General features: G+C 53.4%; 2 protein-coding genes across 3 annotated transcripts; both read left to right on the top strand.

Moving 5' to 3' along the window:
• The first annotated feature begins 4,403 nt into the window (after nucleotides 1–4,403).
• LOC115391064 (zinc finger protein 638-like) lies at nucleotides 4,404–12,513 on the top strand. Its single transcript, XM_030095160.1, has 18 exons — nucleotides 4,404–6,750; nucleotides 8,241–8,302; nucleotides 8,515–8,544; nucleotides 8,661–8,815; nucleotides 8,893–9,009; nucleotides 9,097–9,215; nucleotides 9,292–9,504; nucleotides 9,576–9,674; nucleotides 9,764–9,801; nucleotides 9,881–9,921; nucleotides 10,188–10,213; nucleotides 10,313–10,432; nucleotides 10,514–10,645; nucleotides 10,717–10,758; nucleotides 10,845–10,982; nucleotides 11,757–11,921; nucleotides 12,003–12,299; nucleotides 12,418–12,513. The coding sequence occupies exons 1-18, from the start codon at nucleotides 5,062–5,064 to the stop codon at nucleotides 12,511–12,513; spliced, it is 3,579 nt and encodes a 1,192-aa protein (XP_029951020.1). The 5' UTR covers nucleotides 4,404–5,061.
• LOC115390524 (putative uncharacterized protein DDB_G0271982) lies at nucleotides 12,232–19,210 on the top strand. 2 transcript variants are annotated; one of them, XM_030094423.1, is made up of 9 exons: nucleotides 12,648–12,776; nucleotides 12,861–12,989; nucleotides 13,066–13,492; nucleotides 13,571–13,722; nucleotides 13,905–14,103; nucleotides 14,190–14,273; nucleotides 18,612–18,683; nucleotides 18,761–18,882; nucleotides 18,956–19,210. In XM_030094423.1, the coding sequence occupies exons 2-9, from the start codon at nucleotides 12,981–12,983 to the stop codon at nucleotides 19,010–19,012; spliced, it is 1,122 nt and encodes a 373-aa protein (XP_029950283.1). In that variant the 5' UTR covers nucleotides 12,648–12,776; nucleotides 12,861–12,980; the 3' UTR covers nucleotides 19,013–19,210. The 2 variants fall into 2 exon arrangements, with proteins under 2 accessions (XP_029950282.1, XP_029950283.1); XM_030094422.1 differs by having other exon boundaries at nucleotides 12,232–12,989; nucleotides 13,066–13,491; nucleotides 13,573–13,722.
• Nucleotides 19,211–27,913: the final 8,703 nt, after the last annotated feature.

Below are 27,913 nucleotides of genomic sequence, written 5' to 3'. Positions count from 1 at the left end.
CGATAAAGGTACAATCTAACTTCTCGAGGTGTTACAGGGTTTAAAAGCTGCGGGTTGTTTCCGTTCGCTAACGGCACGGAGCCAAGATGGCTGCAGTGCGGAGGGCCGGAGGCTCCGCAGCCCCGCGGGTCAGCCCGGGTCAGCGCGGGTCAGCCCGGGTCAGCGCGGGTCAGCGCGGGTCCTGATGTGCTCGTGATGGAGGGACCGGCAGGGTGTCCACCGTTATATCTGAGTTCAGTGTCGGGCTGTCTGTCCTTGTTCAGCAGCTGGGGACACCGGGACGGTGGTCCAGCCCGAACAACCAAACTGTTTCCAAGAGAAGAGCTAACGCCAGGGCCAGCGAAGAACACCACAGCGACCCCAGAGGTCAAAGGTCATTCTCAGCCCGGCCGCGTCTTGGCGCCAACTGCGTCACGCGTCAGAGCCCGGAGGTGAATTAACACTGAACTCAACAAGGTTGTGTCAAACATAAGGCACGTGGTCCAAAGGCAGGCCGCCAAGCAGTGCAGTCGGTAAGACTTCCATAGAAGAGGTCGCAGTGGCTCTGTCTCACCGCCCGGCCGTGAATCATGAGCTGTTCACACTGCCAGTGTGTGGACGCCTCCATCGCTGTTTTCTTCATGCGTATTTGAGCAACGTTCACCCAGACCCCCCACCCAGACGGTGGCTGACCACCGGGCCACGCCAGGCGGTGGAACCATCATGAAGCAGGCTTCAGGAGAATGTCCACTGTGGTGAACTGCCGCTCCACTGACAGTTTTCGCTGGGTGGTGGCACGTCGGCATCGTAGATACATACAATATAGGCCTGGTGGACGTGTCCCCCCACTGCCAGTGCGGGGGTTATCATCATGCTGGTTCCGGGGTAACGTGAAGTCCAGCTGTTTGGACTTCAGTGTTGAAGACAGCATGTTGAATTACTAATATTATGTAATGTAAAAGTGCTCCTCGGGGGCCTTTAACATCCCGGAGCTGACGGGCAGAAAAGCTCCTTTAAGATGATTTGACACTCCTGCAATCACATTTAGCAAAATGTTACAAAACGTGGACATTAAGGTAGAATATTATACTTCTACATAGGCCTGGGCAATAAACCGAAAATTTATCGTTACCGAAGTTTACTACGATAACCAACGTCATTTTGCCCATGTCGGTAAATTCGCTATTTAAAAAAAAGTCGGCTTTGGCTGTAGGTGGGCTGTGCTCATGTCCCTCTAAGACGCTGCACTACGTGACTCCGCCCACTCCTGTTTAACATCCCAGCAGCCAGCAGAAGCAGCTGAACCAGAGCAGACTGACGCCGCTCGACCCTCTGAACATCCCAACCAGCAGACATGATCTCTGGACACAGCATGGAGACATGCTAGTTTAGCCGCTACCGGCTACAGGCTAACAGCCTGCAGGGCTGCAGATTACTGCTGGTCGACCGTCCTGGACAGTGAAACTCCTCATCAGCTGATTGGCTGAATTTTCCTGCAGAAGCTCCTCATGCTGTTTTATTGAACAGGCCGTATGTTCTGCTGTTGTTTGTTCATATCACGCTGCATGTGCAGCTCTGAGTCCTGCTCCGTGTCTTCTTCTCCATTTGGGAGCTTCTGTGTCAGAGTGACAGCGCCATCTGAAGGCCTGGCGGGTGAACTACATCGTTTTGAGTCCTTGTTATGTTGCGTGGATGTAGATATTTCCTGAAGCGATGCTGTGTGGACAGGAAACTGAGGAGGAGATTGTAAACAAACAAGTTGGGCTCATCTGTAGCTCAGGGACAGGTAGACGTCCAGCTGTGTTCCATTCTCAGCTGCTCATCACACCACATCACACTGGAAACATCTGGAACCACGGAACATTAATCATTTCCCATGGTCCTCCAGTCATCGGATTTTCCCGATAGAGTAGACATTTACATTACCAGCAGAGTTCTGTCGGATTTGGACGTCTGTTGCTGTGGAAGTTAGGATACATAGATATGTTTTGTACCCTAATCTTGATAAATGTAATTTCAAGAAAATTGACCCCATATCATGAGAAATAAAATAATAGTGTTTGCACCACCTGAGCCCACAGTAAACTGTCAGAAGTTTAATCCAGCACAATATAAAGCTGTGATTAAATGCCCCCCCCCCCTCCAAGTAGTTGTCGTCCATTTATCGTTCTCGAGGTGAACTGCTCAATATTATCGTGATATTGATTTGAGGCCATGTCGCCCAGCTCTACTTCTACATGTTGAAATGCACTGTTAAAAATATATTGGTAACTCCATGGGCTTACACCGGCATGTCAGAAAACCACGGGCTCTTCAGAAACTTCAAGGTTTTGTCAGTTATTTCAGTTTCAGTCTTTTTCTTTTTTTTGTCTTTTGAGATGTACATGGATTCTTTCTTTTCCAAAATGTGAGATGTGAGTTAGTTATTAAGTGAAACGCTTAATGTCATTAATGTCATTCATGAATTCCAGTTTATGTGTTAAAGGAATGTAGAAGTATTTTGAAGTTTCCTGTGTTTTAGAACCTTTCCCCTGAATGCAGTAGTCTTGGAGACATTAATAGAAATTAGTAGATGTATTGGCTGCCATCTTGGATGGAAACCATTTAATTCACCTCTACTAAAGAGAGGGGGGCCTTTTGACGATTAAAGTAATCTGTGTGTGTGTGTGTGTGTGTGTGTGTGTGTGTGTGTGTGTGTGTGTGTGTGTGTGTGTTTTTAAGCCCCTCTGATTGGTTTTGTTCAAGTAAACATCCCATTCGTTTCCAGTGTTTTTATCAATGATTAGCTAGCTGCACACTGAGCTAGCGCTCCTGCTAACATGAGCAGAGGAAGCTCCTGCTGAGACCGGAGACTCAGCGACTCTGCTTCAGATGAGGCCGGTACAGTTCATTCGAGAAGAGAAAACACCTTCTGGACCTTCTTTCTGATCTTCTTTCTGTACCGCTCAGTAGTTGTGGAATTTGTGAACAGTAATAACAAATTATGTCGTTATGACAAGATACAAATATAGTATTGACTGTTCTGCATGTCTGTAATATTACTCTTTTTTAATATTACTCTTATTTATTGTTTAATTATATCTGTAATCCATACTGAGGCATCCTCTGTCCTCTCAGCTGGATCAACTCTCCGTAGTGAGATGGCAGCGGCTCATGGTGGTTATTAATCATCACCACAGACTTCTAATCTTTTAAATCAGTGTATTTATTCATTTGTGCTTCTTCTCTGGCACCGTAAAGGCCTCGGTATGCTTCCCCGTCACTGCGACGGCGTTCCTAAGCCGGCGACCCTACTGAACATATCTTGCTTCTGTGTCAAGGGAACGCCCTCCTCTGCAATTTCACCGCCAAGCCGCTAGCAGTAACGACAACAATGCGGCTTCCGTAGCTCCAGCTTTACCTAGACTCACCTAGACTCTGTAGACATAGCTATCTAGACGCGCGTGCATTTACCAAACATATATCTGCTTATATGACATATCTGGCGACACCGGGCTGTGGAGGAGGAGAGGCTGAGCGGACCGTGATGAAATGTTGGTGAAACTAATGAGCTTTTGGACGATTAAAGCCGTTTTAGGAGCAGCTCTACACATAGCCCCGTCTGCTAACAGTGCTAACACTGCTAACAGTATAGGGATGTGCGCCGCTCAGTTTTGGATCTAAATTTCTCCCGAAGCACTGTTCGGATCAGAAAAGCATTCCGGGTGAGTTCTACTTCATTCTATAAACAACGTGAAGGCGGACCAATCACAGCCCTCGACGTTCACGTCACCACACGTCGCCTCAACGCAAAGTCACGATTTTCGGGAGGCGCACGTGAAGCCCCGGCGTAGCCCGACGCAGGGCTACGGCGTAGACGTCGTAGCATCGACGTCGCGGCGACGGGGGAGCCCACTGAGGCCTTAAGTTTCTGCTGAAACTTTCTGGAACTCGCCGCTAACGGTCCGGTAGTCCAGGAGGGATGGAGTTGGTTTGAGTGACCAGCCCTCCCCCTGGGGGGGCTGTGTGATCAGTGCGCCCCCCCTCCTCGGCTAGCGCGAGCATAGCCTGCCTACGCAGCGCGTGTGGTCCACCAGAATGGATCTGGACCGAGCACTGCGGCCTGGTTGTGGGTTCCCTTCCCTCATACGAGCCGTCAGGTCTGAGCTGAGCTCGGGTTCCGCTCAGAGCGATGCTCGGCTCCTGACCGGCTGTGGACTGGACCACCAGACTCTCGCTGTGCACGGTGGATGTTTTTTACTCTGGATGTAACAGGAAGCAGGGGAGCAGTTCTTCCTCTCAGGAGATGAAGTGAGGCTGGAGAAGCCTTTCTCCCAACCAGGAGCTGTGTAGAGGGTGGACTCGTTGGTCTGGACCGACAGTCCCAGGAGCTGCAGTGACAGAACAGCGCTGGAGATCTTCACACTCGGTGTGTGTGTTGGTGCTGGTCGTCCTGCTCGCTTGGCCAGACTGAATTGTTAGTGAAATATATTTATTTAATATCTCAGCTTCAATTTAGCCACATCCCAGTTCTCCTGGAGTCGGGGTCAGTGTGGTGTGTGTTGGTGTGTGTTCTGTCACGCTGCTGGATGTTCAGGGTGTGTGTTCCCATTCGGCCAGATGTTGGTTTGGAGGTGTGTATTATTGCTGGCTTTGCTGTCAGATCCAGGTTGTTAAGCACCTCGACTGGTCTCTGTTGGATTCGATTCCATGATGCATCACGATGCACAGCTGTGTGTCGCTGTGTGTCGCTGTGTGTCGCTGTGTGTCGCTGTGTGTCGCTGTGTGTCGCTGCGTGTCGCTGCGTGTCGCTGTGTCGCTCCGTGAGGCATCACAGAAACCACTACATTCACCAGGCCGTCTGTAAAATCTGCAGTCCTTCTCATTTCCTGCTTATTTCTTTATTGGTTGCTTAACGTGTTGCTTTGCTTTCCCGTCCCCAAAGAAAAGCTGAGCGGGGGGATAGATGTGAAAGCCCACTTTTCTTCATGCTCTAACAGATAGCTTTTGGTGCTTCCGCCAGTGAAATGTGACCCGACCAGCCTGTTGGAAAGGTGGTGAAAACGTGGCGACTTTGTGAAAGCTGCCTTTATGACATGACAAATGAACCTGGTTTTGCTCTGTAATAGTTTATCTCTGCTTTCCACCTCAGCCTGGCTGTTTGCAGACAGTAATTCACACGTGACTCCCACCTTTTCTTTGACGCTCAGTTCATCACTCTCCATCGCCAGAGGGACCCATTTCATATTTGGATCGGTGGCCGGCGCTGCTGCAGTGACAGCTCTCCGCTTGGCTCACATCGGGAATCAGGCGCTGATCGCCCTCCGGCAGCTCGCTACTCTCGTGACCTTGGTTGTCGGCGGCCAGCGGCCCGGCGGCGGGTTGACGGCGGCCTCCACGCCGCGCCCGGCCCTCCTGAGCCTTCTCAACAAGCAGCGGGGGTCGACTGTGGGCTCCTACAGGATCATGTATCACCAGCACTCCCAGCAGCAGGGGCAGCAGCCGTTCCCCGGCGGACCCAGGCCTCACCAGCCGCCCCCCAGCCACGCCCCCGGCCACGCCCCCGGCCACCCCAGCATGCAGCGGATGGGTTTTCCCTTTCCCCGTCCCACTCAGCTCCCCGACGAGCTGGAGTCTGCTCTGTCTGCACGGGGCGTCCGGGACATGGACCACCGCCAGATGGATCATATGAACCGACCGAACCAGCACCAGAACCAAGGCCCGCCTCCCAGGATGAACCAGCAGGGAAGCTATGGTTCCGGCGCCATGCCTCTGCCCGCTGACAACCCGCCTGCTCACCAGCAAGGAGTGGACTGGTCCAACTTCCAACCGCCAGCCAAACTTTTTGCTGGTCCTCCACCAAGCGTCGGCCTCCAGTCTCAACAGCATCACGGGCCGTTACAGCAGCCCCCGAACATTCAGGCAGGGCTGCCGGTCCAAAACTGGCCCCCCCCTATGAGCGACTCTCCGTTGGCCCAGACCCGACACCCTCACGCCGGCGGAGAGGGTCAGAACTTGTACACGCCAGAGAGTGCAGGAAGCATCTTGGCAAGTTTTGGACTTTCAAACGAGGACTTAGAGGTGCTGAGTCACTACCCTGACGACCAGCTGACTCCAGATACTCTACCTTTCATTCTGCGTGACATCCAGATCAATAAGTCCAGCAACCAGAACCCGGCGGCTTCCTCCTCCGCACCCATGTTTTCTCGCTCCATCCATGATATGCCGCTGCGTCCGTCCAGCTCGTCTCCGCTGGTGTCCCCGGAGGTGCCCAGTTTCCTGACGGTGACGCAGACAGCAGGGAAAGTCATAGACTATGGGCATGCTAGCCGAGTGAAAGACGGAGGACAGACTTTCAAAAGAGAGCCGCTCTCCAGTGAAAGAACGGTGAAGATGTACCCCGCCTCGTCGTCCAGGTCGTCCGCTCCAAAAGCAGAGAAAACAGAAAGACGTCAGCTTCGTTTGGAAGCCTCTGGCCCAGCCAAGCGTGGAGACCGGGACTACCGCCGATCCAGTGGCGATCCGCGCCAGAGCGCAGAATTTCGGACGTCGCCAAAATCCCGCCATCAAGACCGGGACTACCGGTGTGACCGGACTAAAGCACGGCCTCCGTCCGAAAGCAGGAGCGAGGCTTCGTCCAGGAGGTCTCTCTCGTCGTCGTCTGGCTCTAAACCTCGCCGTGGAAGCACGAAGCTCCCCAGCCCGACCATGATCAGTGATTTCTCAGCTGAGTCTCCAAAGGTGTATCCTCATACCTGCTCCCTGTGCAGCATACAGTGTGATCAGGAACAGGTGAGTTGTAACCCTCCCCGTTGAGATGTAGGTGTGAGCAGGCAGCCGACAGAGCTTGATTGTGGAGTCCAGCAGACTGACAGTACGGCTGACACGCCTGTGGAGCGAGAGCTTCTCGGGCCGTGCAGTGGCGCTGACTGTCCAGTTCAGGTCCAGTTCAGGTCCAGCGAAGTGTTGGGCGCTTCAGGGCAGTCTGGCTCATCATTGTGGATTTGCTTCATACCGAGCGGCCAGTAAAGTAGATCTCAGTCGGTCCTTGGTGTAATGAGGGTAACTGGTTAGTGGTCTGTCTGTTTCAGGGTGCATGATGGGTTTTAGAGGCACAGTAGACTCCAACATGGAGCCAGGGGAGCGCACATGCTAACAGAGGCCCAACCTTTCACACACCAATTGTGTTGGTCAAGGTCTTTACTCCCATCAAGAGTGAAGCAAATCCAAAATGATCAGCTTGGAAGAACCATGTCAAAACTCCTCCAGTTTCAAACAGTCATTGGACATGACTAATTCAACCAGTGAGCTGCTGTTACCTCTCCATCCATTTTCTATTGGATCCCAGCAGAAATGAACCTTCAGGTCAAATTAACACTGAATCTGTGATTGTTAGTTCAAACACAGCAGGGGTGGCGAGCTGCAGTCCTCGAGCGCCGCAGCCCTGCATGTTGTCCATGTCTCCCTGCTTCAACACAGCTGATTGTAATGAGGCTCGTTATCTGGCTTTCTGCTGGACTTGGCCATGACTCTTCATGGGATTCAGCTGTGTTGAAGCAGGGAGACATGGAGGACACGCAGGGCTGCGGCTCTCGAGGACTGCAGCTCGCCGCCCCTGAAATAGAGCATTTGTCACATTGAAGCCAGTTGAAGCTGTTTCTCAGTCTCTGGTTTCCAGACCGTGGTCTGGTCTGCTCCTCCGGGTCTCTGGCCTCACAGCGAGGTTTCTGAAGCCCTCTGAAGGTGTCGAGAAACATTCAGCTGGAGGAAGAGTCGTTCCTAGTGTGAAACATCTGGAGGCAGAACAGAAATCCCTCCTGCTGAGGTCCAGTTCATTCCAAGGCTCATTTAAGCTTCGTCTCTGTCGGTGGTGGTTTACCAGCCGCCACAACCTCCAGACCTCATCAGGACGGTCAGTGTTCTGCTGTCTTCAGTGGTCTGGACTCTGGTCTCTCCAGCTGAATTCGAGCTGTGTGCCGGTCCCGGTCTTGTCCCGGTCCCGGTCCTGGTCCTGTCCTGATGGGACCCTGAACCCCGGCAGGAGGCGCAGCAGCTTTCCTGCTGGCAGTGATCGTTCCTCTGAGATGCTGGAAGCAGCTTCCGCTCACTGCGTTCCTCCTTGTGGGGCCTCTGTGGTGTGTATGGCTCCGGTCTGGAGGAAGACCTGAGCCATAGGTCAGAGGTCGCACACCGAGCTCCAGAGCAGCAGGAGTCTGGTGTGGAGATGTGAGGCCTGGATGAGGGTGTGTGGTTGTGACGGCTCTCCTTCTCTGTCCTTTCAGGACTGGCTGGAACATGTTAACACTGTCAGCCACACGGCGTCCTGCAGAGACCTGCGAAACCAGTGAGACTCCTCAGTCTGTCCTCAGTCTGTCCTCAGTCTGTCCTCAGTCTGTCCTCAGTCTGTCCTCAGTCTGTCCTCAGTCTGTCCTCAGTCTGTCCTCAGTCTGTCCCCAGAACACCTCAGCTTCTGCTTTTCTCACCTTTAACCTCTGTTTGTAATGTGTTTGATGGACGGTAAAAGCCTGTGAGTGATGGACTGTTCTGTCTCTGAAGGTATCCCAACTGGAGACCAGACGCACCGAGGTGAGTGGGACGTGTGCGGAGAGGGACGGCTCCCACCTCACTTTGTTATTCACGAGTTCTGCACAGAGAGATCTGAGGACAGCCACCATTGATCACTTGGTCCGTCTCCCTCCCAGTCGGGGCAGGCAGCATGGCAGCAGAGCTCCGTGGGATCCCAGAGAGCGCGCTCTGTCCTTCTCCAGGTCTCCGTCTCCCGGGGACGGCCGGGTCTACAGGCCTCGCGTCCGCCCGGGCTCCCCCCACCGCCACCCTCGGCAGTACCTCTACCCAGGTACCGAGCGGCGGGCAGCGGTCCGGACCCTGGGCCGATGAAGGCTGTCCTCACAAAGCTTTGTTTTCTGCCCTCAGAGCGGCGGCACCACACCCAGCGGCGCTCCCGCTCCCGCTCCCGCTCCCGCAGCCCCCCTGCTGTTCACAGGTCGTCCTCCAGGGAGCGCTGGCTGCAGAGGACCAGGCTGTCGGCAGGTCAGGCAGGTCAGACCCGCGGCGGCGCTGAGCCTTCACTCTGACTGACGGGAACTCTGCTTCTTAACGTGTCGCTCGTCTTCCCAGTCGGTCTGTCTCACGGCGGGCTGAAGCGTCCTCACGAGGACTGGTCTCCATCCGCTCGCAGCTCCAAACACCCCCCCACCAAATCCTCCAAGGCCGGGACCAAGTCTGGAACCAAGACGGCAAGCTCTTCTTCTGCTGTTCTCTGCGGGGCGGAGAGCAGCAGACTGGTTAATGAGCGACGCTCTCTCTGTGCAGGCGGTCAAAGGTCCTCCGGCCAAGAAGAAGAAGGTGGTGCCTCCGGCCCCCGAGGACCCCCTGGTGTCCGACCGCCTGGTGTTCCTGACGGGGATCCCCGAAGACGCCTCCGAACAGGAAGTCACTGACCTGGTCTGCTCCTTTGGAAAGATCAACAACGTGATGCTGATCCCCAGCTGCGAGGAGGAGAGCCAGGAGGCCCCGGGGCAGAAGGTGGGGCCATGGAGGGGACGGGGGGGGGGCCGGGGGGACGGGCGGGTGCTCACCCTGTCCTGTCCCTGCAGGCGTCGGTGTGCATGCTGAAGGCGGAGGACGCCCGGGCCCTCTGCGCCTGCTCGGCCCTGTCCATCCGGGACCAGACCATCACGGCGTCCGCAGCCCAGGTCTGGAGCTCCAGCGCTCCGTCCACTCTGTCCCCGCAGCGTGTGTTGTGTCCGCTGCTCGTTGTCAACGTGTGTCTTGTTTTGTGTAGAAGCCCGAAGCGGAGCAGCCGTCCGACGCCGACAGCAGGTACCGGGTCCGACCCGCTCACCGCCTCGCCCTTCACACCTGCTTGGCTTTCATAGGAACCCGCCTCCTGTCTTCACAGGAACCCGGAGGCGGACGATGGAGCGCCCGGGAGCCAGTCCGGTAGGAAGCCTCCCGTTCAGACAGCTCTGGCTGCCCTGCTCCTCCAGCTGGAGCCGCTTCGTTCCGTTCACCAGACTCGCCAGGCGGACCGGTGGACACGTCCTTCATTTACCAGACTGGTACCGGACTGCCGTGATGTCCGGGTTATGAGCCACTGCATCCTTCATGCTCTGAAGCTTTACATTACAAACTACTGGCTCTGACTGGAACTTCCTGCTGGTTCTGTGTTTTGTCCGCATGTCGACCTGCTTCATTCCTCACTGCAGTCAAGGCCGACGAGAAGACTGCCATGGTAAACACAGACACACACACACACACACACTCACACCGGTAGAGACAAACGTATCAGCCAGTAAAGGTCACGATGCGCCCTCCCCGGTCCGTCCCACAGAAGAGCACGGTGCTGGTCTCAGGTCTGCCGGACGGCGGCTGCTCGCAGAGCGACGTGCTGGCGCTGTTCCCGGGCCTGGAGCGTGGCTGCGACGTCCTCCTGGTGCCTCCCCTGGGGAAGGTGGGCTCCGTCGGCCTCGTCCGGACGCCGGGCGCCGCCGGGGCCGCCCGATGTAACTCCGCTGCTGTTTTCACGGTTCAGGCGGTGGTGGCGGTGTCCGATGTGGAGAGGGTTCAGGAGATGATCAACAATCACAGCGTCACGCCGGCCAGGGTCAAAGATTCTGAAGTGAAGCTTGTCCTGATCCAGCAGAACGTCGGCCTCAGCACGCCGGTACGACTCCCCTTCCTGCCGCCGAGCCGCGGCACGCCTCAGGCTCTGCTCATGCTCGGCTCTTCCCACAGGTCGGTCTCTATAACCTGCTGATGGGAGCAGCTCATCCAGCTGTGAGTACTGGAACCAGCAGTTGGAACGAAGAGACGTGGTCTCGCTTGGTGTGGTCTCACTGTGTGTTCTCACTTTGTGTCTGCAGGACAGTCCGGTCCGGGTGGGCTGGAGCCGCCTGCTGGTGATCCGGAATGTCCCCGACAGCCCGGCGGGGTCCAGTCAAGTGCTGACGCTGGTGCGGCGCTTCGGCACGGTCATCAAATCCCTGGTGCTCAGCGGCATGGTGAGAGGCCTCTCGCTCCAGCCGGGGCGCTATTCCTTCAGTCAGTCCTCGTGGCGCAGAGACACCAGTCAGGACGTTGTTTCCAGGGTCCTCAGGAAACATTTCACCACCTGAGCAGAAGAAAAACAGCGCTGCGACGAGGAGAACCAGACAGCATGCTTTCTGCCTCATCACGTGATGCTAGGGTTAGCTAGTGTTAGCTAAGGTTAGTGTTAGCTCGACTTAGCGACTGTTGGCTAGGGTTTGCTAATGTTAGCTAGGGTTAGCTAAGGTTAGTTGGTGTTGCTGTTAGCTGTGGATGCTAGCTGTGGCTGATGTGTCTGATGTCTGTTGATGAGCACTTCTTTTCCTCGTATGCTGATTGTTCTGTGGCCTTTCGTTCACCCTGAAGCCTGGTCCATGCTTCATGTCTGCGTGGGTTCGCGTTGCTCATTGGTTGCTGTGACATAAATATCGTTATCAACTGTCTACCAGGGTCTGCGCCAGTCGATCCGTGGACGTCGGCGCTCAGCCCATATTTTGAGATTGTGTTGCGCGTACGCACCGGTATATGCATGGAGTGCCAGAAAGCTTCTCGAGGACGCGTGGATCCGTGCACCTGCGTGGAACGTGCACCGCCTGAGCCCAAGGTTTAGCATGAGGGAAGCACATGCACACTGCCGGTGCGCGGACGTGGACACTGGAAGCATGGACCAGGCTTTACCCTGCACCCACCGGGCTCCACATGCTGCGGAGCTGACAGTGACCAGCTGCTCATGGTTCCTCTCGTCTCAGGTCATCTGTGAGATGGCGACCGCGGCCACGGCGCTGTCCGTGTACAAACGCTTCCGGAGTTTTCCCTGCATCATCCACAGGAACCCGCTGTCCTTCTCCCGCAAGCCCGACCCCAAACCCACCAAGCAGCCCAAAGTAGCAGCTGCGTCTCAGCAGCCTCCGCAGGTCAGCGCTTTCCCATCTCACTGTGGAGCTTTAGCGCTGTCAGAGGCCTGGAGCTGTGTGTGTGTGTGTGTGTGTTCACAGGATACTCCTGCACACAGCCAGCCAGCAGCCGCCGCCGAGGAGGACATGCCGCCTGAGGAGCCTCCGCCGGACGCTCTGCAGAACGTCCGAGGTTTGAGCGAGAAGGAACCGAGCACAGAGGGTGTGGCTGAAGACGAGGCGCCGGGAGGAGTCGTGGACAAGGACGGTGGGGGGGGGGCCGGCTCAGCTGGGCCTGAAGCGTCAGAGGGCGGGGGAGCAGCCGCAGAGGGCGGGGGAGCAGCCGCAGAGGGCGGGGGAACAGCCGCAGAGGGCGGGGTAACAGCCGCAGAGGGCGGGGTAACAGCCGCAGAGGGCGGGGGAGCAGCCGCAGAGGGCGGGGGAACAGCCGCAGAGGGCGGAGGAACAGCCGCAGAGGGCGGGGTAACAGCCGCAGAGGGCGGGGTAACCCCGCAAGAAGGTGGAGGAGCCACCGCAGAGGGCGGGGGAACAGCCGCAGAGGGCGGGGGAGCAGCCGCAGAGGGCGGAGGAACAGCCGCAGAGGGCGGGGTAACAGCCGCAGAGGGCGGGGTAACAGCCGCAGAGGGCGGGGGAGCAGCCGCAGAGGGCGGAGGAACAGCCGCAGAGGGCGGGGTAACAGCCGCAGAGGGCGGGGTAACAGCCGCAGAGGGCGGGGTAACAGCCGCAGAGGGCGGGGTAACAGCCGCAGAGGGCGGGGTAACAGCCGCAGAGGGCGGAGGAACAGCCGCAGAGGGCGGGGTAACAGCCGCAGAGGGCGGGGTAACAGCCGCAGAGGGCGGAGGAACAGCCGCAGAGGGCGGGGGAACAGCCGCAGAGGGCGGGGTAACAGCCGCAGAGGGCGGGGTAACAGCCGCAGAGGGCGGGGGAACAGCCGCAGAGGGCGGGGGAACAGCCGCAGAGGCCTCCGAGCCAGTGAGCCAGGGAGCTCCTGCACAGCTGGAGACTGAACCAAGCAGGGATGGACTACCACCAGGACCAGGACCAGGACCCATACTAGCCATGCCAAAGGTAAGCAGAGCTCTGCAGCGCCCTGTAGCGTCGGGTGGAGCCGGTCTGAACCGGTCTGAACCGGTCTGTGTTCCAGATGACTCAGGCCATGGTCAACGCCCTGCTGGAGGAGTGCAGGATCAAGACGGCTAAAAGCAGAGCTGCTGCCTCCAGGAGAGAGACGGAGGACGTCCCCACGGAGACGGAGACGGCCGCAGACACGGCGGCCGAGACGGAGGAGGGGACGGAGGAGGGGGCGGAGCCGCTGAAGAGGCAGGAGAGGGAGGGCAAAGGAAAGGAGGCGATGAGGAAGAAGCAAAAGGAGAGAGAGCGAGAGAAGCGCGAGAAGGAGAGGAGGCTCTGGGAGAAGGAGGAGAGAGCCAGGAGAGAGAAGGCCAGGAGAGAGCGAGAGAGGGAGAGAGAGAGGAGGGAGAAGGACAGAAGGGACCGGGTGAGGGCTCATGGGGACAGCCCGTCCAGGTCCAGGCAGACCTCCTGGAGGGACCAGCGCTCCCGAGTGATGGTGAGGAAACATCTGCAGTTCAGCAGGGGTCCAGGAGGGGGAGGAGCCTTCATCCTGAACACAGCTGCTCTCTTATGCCAGGAGGAGGAGGAGGAGGAGGAGGAGGAGTTCCCCTTCAACATGAGCGACTTTGTGACCGTCGATGAAGTTGGAGAGGTGGCCGACCTGCCTTCTCCCGCTGTTCCCATGGAAACGTCTGAGGCCAGAGAGGACGCCCACACACACCCTGAGGTCTGCCACGCTCCAGGCTGGAGCTCTGTCTGTGTTGTTAGCTTGTGGTGCTCTTTCCTGCTTTCTAACAGTTTTCCTGAGATGAAAATCAGGATCTTGACATCCCGGTGGTGAACTTGAAGCCTGCGGGGTTTGATGAGCCGTTATCTCATGGTGCTCTGTTCACTCCCCTTCTCCTCCAGGAGTCCTCCACTCCGACAGACGCCGGCCCAGCTCAGGCTTCAGAGACTCTGCTCTCACGTCCTGCAGCCGGCGCCTCAGAGCTCCAGCCCTCAGCCTGTCAGCCCCAAGCTGCTGAAACAGCAGGAGGTCCTGAAGAAGGACCAGCAATAGCAGGTCCAGGACATCCTGAAGCATCGGAAGCCCCAGAGGCCGAGCCAGGTAGAGCTCCACATCCCCACCTCTCTTCAGGATTTGCATTCTGGTCTGCGGTTGCTCCTCACACCGAACTCCCTCCACACCTGCAGCTCCAGCCGAGGAGGAGGAGGGACAGGCGGAGGAACCCTCTGAAGACCGCCGAGACATGAGAGCTGGAGCTGCAGCAGAAAAGGGTTGGTTTGGAAGAGCATCTGAGGCCAGGAAGGTTCTCTCCAGCTTTGTGATTGTGATTCCGTGGGTGGAGAGGCGGTCCTCGGCAGGGTGTAGTGTCAAGCCGAAGGAGTCCTACGGAGCCCTGCTGGCCGCTGACGGGTACAGACAGGCCAGGTGGACTGGAGGCCGAGTGGCTGTGGAGACAGAACCCGGGGTCTGGGAGGAGCTCAGGGGGCATCAGGAGCCCCGAGGCCTGCTTTCCACGTGTCCGTCGCCAACGCTGTCTGAGAAAGCTGACTTTGGTAAACACGGGGAAGCAGTGCTTCGTTTAGACAGTCACCATTTGTGACTAAAAAACAATTTTGGCAAAAAAAAAAAAGAAAAAAAAATCCAAAGACATGTTGGTGAGGCTAAATAGTCTAAATATTTTTTTGGGGTCCAAATCCCAGTTTGAGCTAAAAATCAGAGTTGAACCATGAATGGCGTGACTAGGGATGTCCTGATTTATGGTATAATCGCGATTCACGATATTGCACAGCCGAGATTGTCATTTAGTCATTTACAACACGTCGTCTGTTTCATTTGGAGACCAGCCCGTTTTAAACAGCTGCTGGTCTGAGCCACGGTGTCAAAGCCTCTGCAGCAAAATGTTCTACAAACCGCCACAGAAGTCCCACATCCAGAGAAAACCTCCAAAGTAATTTTATGCCAGGATGATAAAAAACGAGGCATTAACGCGTTCGGCCCGACGGACACTCTACCGCCCCCCTCAGCGCACCTCCCAATGCAAGACGCAACAGAACCAGATCCGTCTGCTCCACCCCAACATGCTGGCTCTCATATGAAACTAGAAAATTTACACTTTAAGCATTATGGGCGGAGCTGTGCATTATGGGCGTTTCAGCCTCAACATGGCCGCCAGAGGAGATTCACAGATTACTCAAATATGCATGAATGGTTCAGGAAATACTTCAATACTTTGAAGCGCATGTTTTACTCAACGCATGTAATTACACAGTAACAGGCATGTAATTGCATATTAAAATGCATGTAATTACACAAACACACAATTACACTTTAAAGTGCATGTAATTGCACTTTAAAACATGTAATTGATCAAGGCATTTAATTACACTGTAACACACTAACACTTTAAAACGCACGTAATTACACTTTAAAGGGGCTGTATCCTGCTTTTTTAGCTCGTCCAAACCCCAGCTTTGGCATTAACATGGTAATAGTTTATTTTTGGCGCTAAGGAAAAGTCATTTTGTGTGAAATAAAAGATTTTCTGGGTCTAATTCTGAAACCCCACTGAAATCCCGCCTCTCCCCCTGTGGACTTTGACTGACAGCGAACTTCAACCAATCAGTGCTTCAAAACAAATACGCTGGCTAGCTTTAGCTCTTTAGCTCTAGCTTCTCTACATGCAAAGACACGCGAAAACATCTTTTCCTGTTAGAAACTCACCAAGCGCAGACCCTTCAGACTAGGCCTGGGCGATTATATGATCGTGATTGTTGATCGCGATTAATTTCCAGTCGATCACGGTGATCAGCTGTGAGCACAATTACTCGATCAGACAAGGCAGAAATGTGCGTGACCACAGCCAATCAAAGTCGGCTTTTTCCTGCTCAACTTCCGCCTGAAAGTTGTCTGAGAAGTAACCAGAGATGGAGCTGAACGTGGAGCCGAGGGCAGCGAAGCAGAGGAAGTCAGCCATGCCTCGGCGTTATGCTCTGAAGATGAGGCTGCTGCTGACAGGACAGGCTGCTGCTGACAGGACAGGCTGCTCCACCCGCACCGCTGCTAGCGCTCCGCTGCTAGCACGCCGCTGCTAGCACACCGATCCGCAAAGAATCTGGTCTTTTTAGTAGGAACTACTTGTGATACAGTTTAACTAACGATGGTTCAGTTCTTCTCTTTTACTGAAAAAACGCTGCATCGCATCATTGAACATGTCACCACGTCTTGCCGCTAACACTCTTCTTCTAACAACATGCAGAGAGAGCCTGCAGCGCTGCAGCCCTTCTTCTTCTGTGGTGTCTGTGTAAAATAAGGTTGAACATGCAAACAGCACCCCTAGTGGCATGAAGTGTAAATGCAGTCATGGCGTCGTCTGTGGCCGTGGTCTGAATGAGGATCTCCTGGGGTTATTGTGTTTCAGAAACCAGAATATTTATCTTAACACGAATATTGACGGCATGTAAACGCAGCCAGTATCGTCTTTTCAGGCCACTGCACCATACGAGCAACATTCTAAGAGGATAAAAACAATTACTTTTGTCTATTTTTTTTGTGTGTTATTGTAGTTTTGTACTGCTACATTTTAAGTCTAATCTGTCCTGTCTAGATTATTTAAATTTTGTACATTTGATGCAAGCATTAATGATGGCAGCAGCATATTTAGCATCAGAACTTGAAAATAATGTTTATATTCTGAAGCACCTTCATTATCTCCAGGCGGTTCCTTTAGTTTTTTTAATCTTTTATAGCAACAAAAATCCTCCGGGCTGTAAACTGTCACACTTTAACTAACGATCGTTCAGTTCTTCTCTTTTACTGAAAAAAAAACGGTGCATCGCAAGATTTTATTATCTTGGTGCTAGATTTTTTTTCCCATTTACTGCACTGTTAAGTGAAATTGTTCTTATTTTTCTATGTTTATATTATTTAATTTGCATTGCTATTTACTTAGTTTGTTAATAAAATGTTTAACTATTCTATACTTCTAGTTTTCAGTGCAGATGCTTTAAAACTGGTTTAAAAACAATATAACATATCGTGATTATAATCGAGCTCGAATGATATGAAAAAAAAAATCGTGATCATTTTTTTTGCCATATCGCCCAGCCCTACTTCAGACCCTCCAGACCCTCCAGACCCTTCAGACCCTCCAGACCCTCCAGACCCTCCAGACCCTCCAGACCCTCCAGACCCTCCAGACCCTTCAGACCCTTCAGACCCTCCAGACCCTCCAGACCCTCCAGACCCTCCAGACCCTCCAGACCCTCCAGACCCTCCAGACCCTTCAGACCCTTCAGACCCTTCAGACCCTCCAGACCCTCCAGACCCTCCAGACCCTCCAGACCCTCCAGACCCTTCAGACCCTTCAGACCCTTCAGACCCTCCAGACCCTCCAGACCCTTCAGACCCTCCAGACCCTCCAGACCCTCCAGACCCTTCAGACCCTTCAGACCCTCCAGACCCTTCAGACCCTTCAGACCCTTCAGACCCTCCAGACCCTTCAGACCCTTCAGACTCTTGCTCTTGCTTGACTGTTGCTTTCAGACGATGGTCAAAGTTTATCTCCGTAACCAGAGTTGGAAAAAAGTGGCAACGCTGATTGCTGAAAGGAGGGTTCGCCTGGTTCTATGCAAACTAAACACTTGATAAAATCTCTGTGCTCTGTGCTATTCTCATGTGACCTGGTCCAGTTGTCGTCCAGGAGCTGCTGAATGCAGGCAGTGGTGCCATTATGGCTGCTTCATTGTTATCATGGTGTTTTTCAATGTGGAATCTGAAAAAAAAAATTAGGCAAGGGTAAAAGTTTCATTTTTTTCCCTCTACTTTATCAAAATTTGCTCAGGCATGTTGTTGATAGATGTTGATAGATTTCACTGAGTTTTTGGGCATTTTCAATAGTATTAAAAGCAATGCGCCAATATCGTGATAATATCGTGAATCGTGATATTTTGGGCCACCAAATATCGTGATATGAAATTTTCATATTGCCACATGCCTAGGTGTAACCTTCATATTCCAGGCAAGTGGATCAGAAGCTCGTTTGGGTGGATTGACGGACGGACGGATGGGTGGGTGGATTGATGGATGAGTGGATGGATTGATGGATGGATGGGTGGGTGGATTGATGGATGAGTGGATGGATGGATGGATGGGTGGGTGGATGGATGGATGGATGGGTGGGTGGAGCCGTTGTGCCTCTACACTGCCTCTTCCCATGTGACCAGCGGTGTGTGGCCGTGCTCTGGCTGTCATGTCAGCTTTGTCTCCCCCATTGGTTGTCACCTGGGTGACAACTAGTCTTCCTGGGGTCCATAACAAAAGCAAACATCAAATATCAAAGTACACAAGATTAAAACACAGAAATAGTGAACAGAATACACAAGATAAAATAATCATAAGAAGCAGTGCATCAACCCATAATTAATATATAAACCCATAATTAATATAATAGGCCTTCTTCTCATGAGTTACTGATTGTTCCTTGTAAAGATCTCTGCAGTCTGACAGTGGAACGCTGAGTGCTCCAGATGTGCAGTGTGAGGCCAGTGTTGTTCTGCACTCCAGCAGCAGGACCCACAGTCCTGACAGCCTCTTCTCACTGTGTCCTACAGAAACACACAGACCTGAGGACACCGTGAAGACCGGCCTCCCCCTTCCTCCTTTCGACCCCAGCAGCCCCGTCGGTGAGACTTGTTGAGGATTTCTTTTCAGAGAGCTCCAGAGCCTTGCGGTGGATAAACCCCACGCTGTGCGTCCTCAGGTCTGGAGTTCCTCATCCCCAAGACGGGCTTCTTCTGCAAGGTGTGCCGCCGGTTCTTCAGCGGAGCTCGAGAGGCCGAGCTGAACCACTGTAGGACCATCAAGCACTACGAGAACCTGCAGGTGGGTCCGGACCGCCCGGGTCCGGCTCTGGTGTGAAGCTTTCCCATGACGGCTGCTTCTTCTCTGCTCGTAGAAATACTTGCTGACTACGAGCGTGGACAGCGTGACGCCCAAGACGGACTCCAGCTGAATGTGGACCGCTTCAGAAGGGGTCTCGTCATCTCGATTAGGGTCCAGATATTCAGTTTTTCACTCATTTTCTGTTCTCTGTGTTAAAGTGTTGCGTTTGATTTGTGTGTCCTGTTGTGAGACAACAGTTGTGATGGAGCAGTGCACAACCCTGAAAATGTTCTTTCATCTTCATTTCTAATAAATATGAATCGTGCGCCTTCAACTGGCCGTTATTTCCATCTCACGGGGATGCTGTGCTCGTATCGCCACCAGACTGTGTGTGTTTCAACATTTTAAAATGACACTTTAGCCATTTCAAGCCTGAAGATTCCCCTGCTGGATTCATGAGGTCTTCAGATAGTTTCCACTCTGCAGCGCTGCATACGACGGAACTGTGGCGCTGTCTTTTCAGGATGGATCAGCTGTTCCTCACGCCGTCTCAATATGAAATCATTAACTGTTTGGGAAATGAGGACAGCCTCCAGAGCGCCTTCTCCGATGAGTTTCTGTCCAACATTTGGGACAATCCGGGGGAGAACGAGTTCTTAGTGTTGCACGAGAGGAAATTGTTCTGAGGTTTTCCTTCAGCGGTGACGCTCTACACGGACGTCTCAAAAGTAAAATAGTGAAAAACTTCAGTGTTCTCGTTTCAGAAAGCCAAATATTTCACAGATTCATTCAAAGTTATGTTTTCCAGCCTTTGTCTCCTCACCTAGGGACGGTTGTGGCTGACAGGAAAGTCTCAGAGCATCAGATCAACAAGAAGGATGTTTTCAGGACTGTGTGCAGTTACCATGGAGACTTAACCAGGTGTTGGTCTCGTGAGCAGGACAGGCGTGAAGTCCTGCTGGGAATCAAACCACAGTCTCCATAAAGCTGGTCAGTAGCAGGAACCATAAAGGTCTAGAAAGTCCTGCTGGACCCTGTGCTGCTGGTGGACTTCAGAAAACCCAGTGGAGCGACAGCAGAGGAGGACTGCTGCAAAAACCCTCAGTAACCGCAAACCTCAACCTGGACTGCAAGAAGCCTGGATCCTGAGCCTGTCCAGTCCTGATCCACACTCTGGGACCTGGACTTCTGGAGACGGCTGTGGTTGTAACTTTCTCCAGGACAGTGGCGTTGATGGTTTGTGGAAACGACCTCTCCAGGTCCTGACATGACGCCTGACGGTGTTTTCATGACGGCCGCTGTAACGCCTGACGGTGTTTTCATGGAGACGCCGTAACGCCTGACGGTGTTTTCATGAAGACGCCGTAACGCCTGACGGTGTTTTCATGAAGACGCTGTAACGCCTGACGGTGTTTTCATGGAGACGCCGTAACGCCTGACGGTGTTTTCATGAAGACGCCGTAACGCCTGACGGTGTTTTCATGAAGACGCCGTAACGCCTGACGGTGTTTTCATGAAGACGCCGTAACGCCTGACGGTGTTTTCATGAAGACGCCGTAACGCCTGACGGTGTTTTCATGAAGACGCCGTAACGCCTGACGGTGTTTTCATGAAGACGCCGTAACGCCTGACGGTGTTTTCATGAAGACGCCGTAACGCCTGACGGTGTTTTCATGAAGACGCCGTAACGCCTGACGGTGTTTTCATGAAGACGCCGTCACGCCTGACGGTGTTTTCATGAAGACGCCGTAACGCCTGACGGTGTTTTCATGAAGACGCCGTAACGCCTGACGGTGTTTTCATGAAGACGCCGTAACGCCTGACGGTGTTTTCATGAAGACGCCGTAACGCCTGACGGTGTTTTCATGACAGCCGCTGTAACGCCTGACGGTGTTTTCATGACAGCCGCTGTAACGCCTGACGGTGTTTTCATGAAGACGCCGTAACGCCTGACGGTGTTTTCATGACAGCCACTGTAACGCCTGACGGTGTTTTCATGAAGACGCCGTAACGCCTGACGGTGTTTTCATGAAGACGCCGTAACGCCTGACGGTGTTTTCATGAAGACGCCGTCACGCCTGACGGTGTTTTCATGAAGACGCCGTAACGCCTGACGGTGTTTTCATGAAGACGCCGTAACGCCTGACGGTGTTTTCATGAAGACGCCGTAACGCCTGACGGTGTTTTCATGAAGACGCGGTAACGCCTGACGGTGTTTTCATGGAGACGCTGTAACGCCTGACGGTGTTTTCATGAAGACGCCGTAACGCCTGACGGTGTTTTCATGAAGACACCGTTACGCCTGACGGTGTTTTCATGAAGACGCCGTAACGCCTGACGGTGTTTTCATGGAGACGCCGTAACGCCTGACGGTGTTTTCATGAAGACGCCGTAACGCCTGACGGTGTTTTCATGAAGACGCCGTAACGCCTGACGGTGTTTTCATGAAGACACCGTAACGCCTGACGGTGTTTTCATGAAGACGCCGTAACGCCTGACGGGGTTTTCATGGAGACGCCGTAACGCCTGACGGTGTTTTCATGACAGCCGCTGTAACGCCTGACGGTGTTTTCATGAAGACGCCGTAACGCCTGACGGTGTTTTCATGACAGCCGCTGTAACGCCTGACGGTGTTTTCATGAAGACGCCGTAACGCCTGACGGTGTTTTCATGAAGACGCCGTAACGCCTGACGGTGTTTTCATGACAGCCGCTGTAACGCCTGACGGTGTTTTCATGAAGACGCCGTAACGCCTGACGGTGTTTTCATGAAGACGCCGTAACGCCTGACGGTGTTTTCATGGAGACGCTGTAACGCCTGACGGTGTTTTCATGAAGACGCCGTAACGCCTGACGGTGTTTTCATGAAGACGCCGTAACGCCTGACGGTGTTTTCATGGAGACGCCGTAACGCCTGACGGTGTTTTCATGACAGCCGCTGTAACGCCTGACGGTGTTTTCATGAAGACGCCGTAACGCCTGATGGTGTTTTCATGAAGACGCCGTAACGCCTGACGGTGTTTTCATGGAGACGCCGTAACGCCTGACGGTGTTTTCATGACAGCCGCTGTAACGCCTGACGGTGTTTTCATGAAGACGCCGTAACGCCTGACGGTGTTTTCATGACAGCCGCTGTAACGCCTGACGGTGTTTTCATGACAGCCGCTGTAACGCCTGACGTTGTTTTCATGAAGACGCCGTAACGCCTGACGGTGTTTTCATGAAGACGCTGTAACGCCTGACGGTGTTTTCATGAAGACGCTGTAACGCCTGACGGTGTTTTCATGAAGACGCCGTAACGCCTGACGGTGTTTTCATGGAGACGCCGTAACGCCTGACGGTGTTTTCATGAAGACACCGTAACGCCTGACGGTGTTTTCATGAAGACGCCGTAACGCCTGACGGTGTTTTCATGGAGACGCCGTAACGCCTGACGGTGTTTTCATGGAGACGCTGTAACGCCTGACGGTGTTTTCATGGAGACGCTGTAACGCCTGACGGTGTTTTCATGGAGACGCTGTAACGCCTGACGGTGTTTTCATGAAGACGCCGTAACGCCTGACGGTGTTTTCATGAAGACTCCGTAACGCCTGACGGTGTTTTCATGAAGACGCCGTAACGCCTGACGGTGTTTTCATGGAGACGCCGTAACGCCTGACGGTGTTTTCATGGAGACGCTGTAACGCCTGACGGTGTTTTCATGGAGACGCTGTAACGCCTGACGGTGTTTTCATGAAGACGCTGTAACGCCTGACGGTGTTTTCATGGAGACGCCGTAACGCCTGACGGTGTTTTCATGAAGACACCGTAACGCCTGACGGTGTTTTCATGACAGCCGCTGTAACGCCTGACGGTGTTTTCATGAAGACGCCGTAACGCCTGACAGTGTTTTCATGAAGACACCGTAACGCCTGACGGTGTTTTCATGAAGACGCTGTAACGCCTGACGGTGTTTTCATGGAGACGCTGTAACGCCTGACGGTGTTTTCATGGAGACGCCGTAACGCCTGACGGTGTTTTCATGAAGACGCTGTAACGCCTGACGGTGTTTTCATGGAGACGCCGTAACGCCTGACGGTGTTTTCATGGAGACGCCGTAACGCCTGACGGTGTTTTCATGAAGACGCTGTAACGCCTGACGGTGTTTTCATGAAGACGCTGTAACGCCTGACGGTGTTTTCATGGAGACGCCGTAACGCCTGACGGTGTTTTCATGACAGCCGCTGTAACGCCTGACGGTGTTTTCATGAAGACGCCGTAACGCCTGACGGTGTTTTCATGAAGACACCGTAACGCCTGACGGTGTTTTCATGAAGACGCCGTAACGCCTGACGGTGTTTTCATGGAGACGCCGTAACGCCTGACGGTGTTTTCATGACAGCCGCTGTAACGCCTGACGGTGTTTTCATGAAGACGCCGTAACGCCTGACAGTGTTTTCATGACAGCCGCTGTAACGCCTGACGGTGTTTTCATGAAGACGCCGTAACGCCTGACGGTGTTTTCATGAAGACGCCGTAACGCCTGACGGTGTTTTCATGAAGACGCCGTAACGCCTGACGGTGTTTTCATGAAGACGCCGTAACGCCTGACGGTGTTTTCATGAAGACGCCGTAACGCCTGACGGTGTTTTCATGGAGACGCCGTAACGCCTGACGGTGTTTTCATGAAGACGCCGTAACGCCTGACGGTGTTTTCATGACAGCCGCTGTAACGCCTGACGGTGTTTTCATGAAGACGCCGTAACGCCTGACGGTGTTTTCATGAAGACGCCGTAACGCCTGACGGTGTTTTCATGAAGACGCCGTAACGCCTGACGGTGTTTTCATGAAGACGCCGTAACGCCTGACGGTGTTTTCATGGAGACGCTGTAACGCCTGACGGTGTTTTCATGGAGACGCTGTAACGCCTGACGGTGTTTTCATGGAGACGCCGTAACGCCTGACGGTGTTTTCATGGAGACGCCGTAACGCCTGACGGTGTTTTCATGAAGACGCCGTAACGCCTGACGGTGTTTTCATGGAGACGCCGTAACGCCTGACAGTGTTTTCATGAAGACACCGTAACGCCTGACGGTGTTTTCATGAAGGCGCCGTAACGCCTGACGGTGTTTTCATGGAGACGCTGTAACGCCTGACGGTGTTTTCATGAAGACGCCGTAACGCCTGACGGTGTTTTCATGACAGCCGCTGTAACGCCTGACGGTGTTTTCATGAAGACGCCGTAACGCCTGACGGTGTTTTCATGACAGCCGCTGTAACGCCTGACGGTGTTTTCATGAAGACGCCGTAACGCCTGACGGTGTTTTCATGAAGACGCCGTAACGCCTGACGGTGTTTTCATGAAGACGCCGTAACGCCTGACGGTGTTTTCATGAAGACGCCGTAACGCCTGACGGTGTTTTCATGGAGACGCTGTAACGCCTGACGGTGTTTTCATGAAGACGCCGTAACGCCTGACGGTGTTTTCATGAAGACGCCGTAACGCCTGACGGTGTTTTCATGAAGACGCCGTAACGCCTGACGGTGTTTTCATGAAGACGCCGTAACGCCTGACGGTGTTTTCATGAAGACGCCGTAACGCCTGACGGTGTTTTCATGGAGACGCCGTAACGCCTGACGGTGTTTTCATGAAGACGCCGTAACGCCTGACGGTGTTTTCATGACAGCCGCTGTAACGCCTGACGGTGTTTTCATGAAGACGCCGTAACGCCTGACGGTGTTTTCATGAAGACGCCGTAACGCCTGACGGTGTTTTCATGAAGACACCGTAACGCCTGACGGTGTTTTCATGAAGACGCCGTAATGCCTGACGGTGTTTTCATGGAGACGCTGTAACGCCTGACGGTGTTTTCATGGAGACGCTGTAACGCCTGACGGTGTTTTCATGGAGACGCCGTAACGCCTGACGGTGTTTTCATGGAGACGCCGTAACGCCTGACGGTGTTTTCATGAAGACGCCGTAACGCCTGACGGTGTTTTCATGAAGACGCCGTAACGCCTGACGGTGTTTTCATGGAGACGCCGTAACGCCTGACGGTGTTTTCATGAAGACGCCGTAACGCCTGACGGTGTTTTCATGAAGACGCCGTAACGCCTGACAGTGTTTTCATGAAGACACCGTAACGCCTGACGGTGTTTTCATGAAGGCGCCGTAACGCCTGACGGTGTTTTCATGGAGACGCTGTAACGCCTGACGGTGTTTTCATGGAGACGCCGTAACGCCTGACGGTGTTTTCATGAAGACGCTGTAACGCCTGACGGTGTTTTCATGGAGACGCCGTAACGCCTGACGGTGTTTTCATGAAGACGCTGTAACGCCTGACGGTGTTTTCATGGAGACGCCGTAACGCCTGACGGTGTTTTCATGAAGACGCCGTAACGCCTGACGGTGTTTTCATGACAGCCGCTGTAATGCCTGACGGTGTTTTCATGAAGACGCCGTAACGCCTGACGGTGTTTTCATGAAGACACCGTAACGCCTGACGGTGTTTTCATGAAGACGCCGTAACGCCTGACGGTGTTTTCATGAAGACGCCGTAACGCCTGACGGTGTTTTCATGAAGACGCCGTAACGCCTGACGGTGTTTTCATGACAGCCGCTGTAACGCCTGACGGTGTTTTCATGAAGACGCCGTAACGCCTGACGGTGTTTTCATGAAGACGCCGTAACGCCTGACGGTGTTTTCATGAAGACGCCGTAACGCCTGACGGTGTTTTCATGAAGACGCCGTAACGCCTGACGGTGTTTTCATGGAGACGCCGTAACGCCTGACGGTGTTTTCATGACAGCCGCTGTAACGCCTGACGGTGTTTTCATGACAGCCGCTGTAACGCCTGACGGTGTTTTCATGAAGACACCGTAACGCCTGACGGTGTTTTCATGAAGACGCCGTAACACCTGACGGTGTTTTCATGAAGACGCCGTAACGCCTGACGGTGTTTTCATGAAGACGCTGTAACACCTGACGGTGTTTTCATGAAGACGCTGTAACACCTGACGGTGTTTTCATGAAGACGCTGTAACACCTGACGGTGTTTTCATGACGGCCGCTGTAACACCTGACGGTGTTTTCATGAAGACGCTGTAACACCTGACGGTGTTTTCATGACGGCCGCTGTAACACCTGACGGTGTTTTCATGAAGACGCTGTAACACCTGACGGTGTTTTCATGAAGACGCCGTAACGCCTGACGGTGTTTTCATGGAGACGCCGTAACGCCTGACGGTGTTTTCATGACAGCCGCTGTAACGCCTGACGGTGTTTTCATGAAGACACCGTAACGCCTGACGGTGTTTTCATGAAGACACCGTAACGCCTGACGGTGTTTTCATGAAGACGCCGTAACACCTGACGGTGTTTTCATGAAGACGCCGTAACGCCTGACGGTGTTTTCATGGAGACGCTGTAACGCCTGACGGTGTTTTCATGAAGACGCTGTAACACTTGACGGTGTTTTCAGGAGTCAGTGGCAGTTTGGGCTCATCCAACATCCACAACTCTTCAAAACAGTCTCCTCCATGTGTTGTACTGACACTAGCCTCTGATCTCCACTGGAGGACACGCTGGGACACTGCAGCGTCTCCAGGCTGGAGGCTGGAGGATTCGTCCAGGGAGACGGAGCTCCTGTCAGAGCTGTGTTCAGAGCGGTCCCACTGCATCCTCCATGGTCAGATGACTCTGAGTCGGGATGTTTTGGAATTCCTGTCTTCGTCCCGTGCTGTTAAACGTCTCCTCATGTGAGCTCGGCTCCTGTCGGCCTGTGAAGGATGAGCTGAGTTCAGGTAGTGAAGACTTCCTGCTGACAGTCAGGCGCTCACACCATGTCCGGCCTTCCTCCGACTGCTTGTTTTCAGGACGCAACTCGACCCGGCAGCCAAGAGAGAAGGATTTCACACACTTCCAAATGAGGCATCGGGTCATCCAGGCTCTCTGCTCATCCAGCCTGAGCCCTCAGACATCCCCCAGCCAGCATAACTCACTGACTTTATTTCATATTTATGTACATTAATGCTTTTTAAAGCAGGTGACCAGCACACGACTTAAGAGAAGAACAACCAGTGTACACACAAATGTATACTGTGCATATACATATATAACAAAAGAAAGAAACTATCATTTTCACTGGAACTTCAGGCCTATACTCCCAGAGAACCCCGGCTCAAGTGAGACGACTTCCATAAAAACCATCTGTTAAGAGTCGGTCAGGTTCCATCTGGAGCTCACCAGAGACCAGGTTCTAGATCTAATTATAGCCCAGAGAGACTGTTCAGAACAGACTGCTGCGCTGTCTGAATGTCTTGTAAAAGCCAAATGCTGATTGTGCTCTGATCCATGCTGCCTGGCAAAACGGTGGCAGAGAGATTTGTGGACTTTAATGAGGTGAAAGATAAAACTGCAGCTGCCTCTCCCACTGCATCAACACTGCGCTTGAAGTTCTGAAGAGTGTGACGGTGGGAGTGCTGAGTGGGAGTGTGACGCTGGGAGTGTCGGTACGGTGCAGACGCTGATCAGAGAGATGCCGTTCACCTGCGGAACCTCAGCCCTTTCTTTGTTGCACTTCATGCCTCTTGCTCAGCTGATTCTTGGTTTTAATAATGTGCCTTATTATTTTTATGCTGACCACATTCAGCTGTTTTGTTCTAAGGTCAGAAGAACTTTTTCCAAGTTGGACCTGGAACCGATCATTCATGCTTTGATTGCATCTGGTATTGACTACTGTCATTCTCTTTGTTCTTGCTTTAACACCACTGTTCTTAAACTCCAAACTGTTCAAAACTCTGCCACGAGACGACTGACAGGAACACCTAGAACATCCCACGCCGTTCTGTCTGGAACATCCCACACTACCCTGTTCTACCTAGTCTCCTTGGCTTCCTGTCAAGTCTCAGATTTATGGAATTAAAAAAACCATAAAATTTCAAAGTTGCACTTACAACAACCTAAATGAGAAGCGGGTCAGGGTCTACTAGTTTTCAGAGTTTACTATTGGGCAGTGAATGTTCTGGCAGCAGGGGGCCCCTGACCCCCGAG

Source organism: Salarias fasciatus, chromosome 6, assembly GCF_902148845.1.
Source record: "Salarias fasciatus chromosome 6, fSalaFa1.1, whole genome shotgun sequence".
Lineage (NCBI taxonomy): Eukaryota > Metazoa > Chordata > Actinopteri > Blenniiformes > Blenniidae > Salarias > Salarias fasciatus.
This window is presented reverse-complemented; position numbering and strand designations above follow the sequence as displayed.

Bases quoted from the DNA above. Each gene is read 5' to 3' on its own strand.
- LOC115391064 (XM_030095160.1), top strand. From the start codon at position 5,062: ATGAACCTGGTTTTGCTCTGTAATAGTTTATCTCTGCTTTCCACCTCA. The intron at 9,010-9,096 runs GTCAGGCAGGTC...TCGTCTTCCCAG, and splicing joins GAGGACCAGGCTGTCGGCAG to TCGGTCTGTCTCACGGCGGG. The intron at 10,759-10,844 runs GTGAGTACTGGA...TTGTGTCTGCAG, and splicing joins TGGGAGCAGCTCATCCAGCT to GACAGTCCGGTCCGGGTGGG.
- LOC115390524 (XM_030094423.1), top strand. The intron at 13,493-13,570 runs TGAGGAAACATC...CTCTCTTATGCC, and splicing joins CCAGCGCTCCCGAGTGATGG to AGGAGGAGGAGGAGGAGGAG. The intron at 18,883-18,955 runs GTGGGTCCGGAC...CTCTGCTCGTAG, and splicing joins AGCACTACGAGAACCTGCAG to AAATACTTGCTGACTACGAG.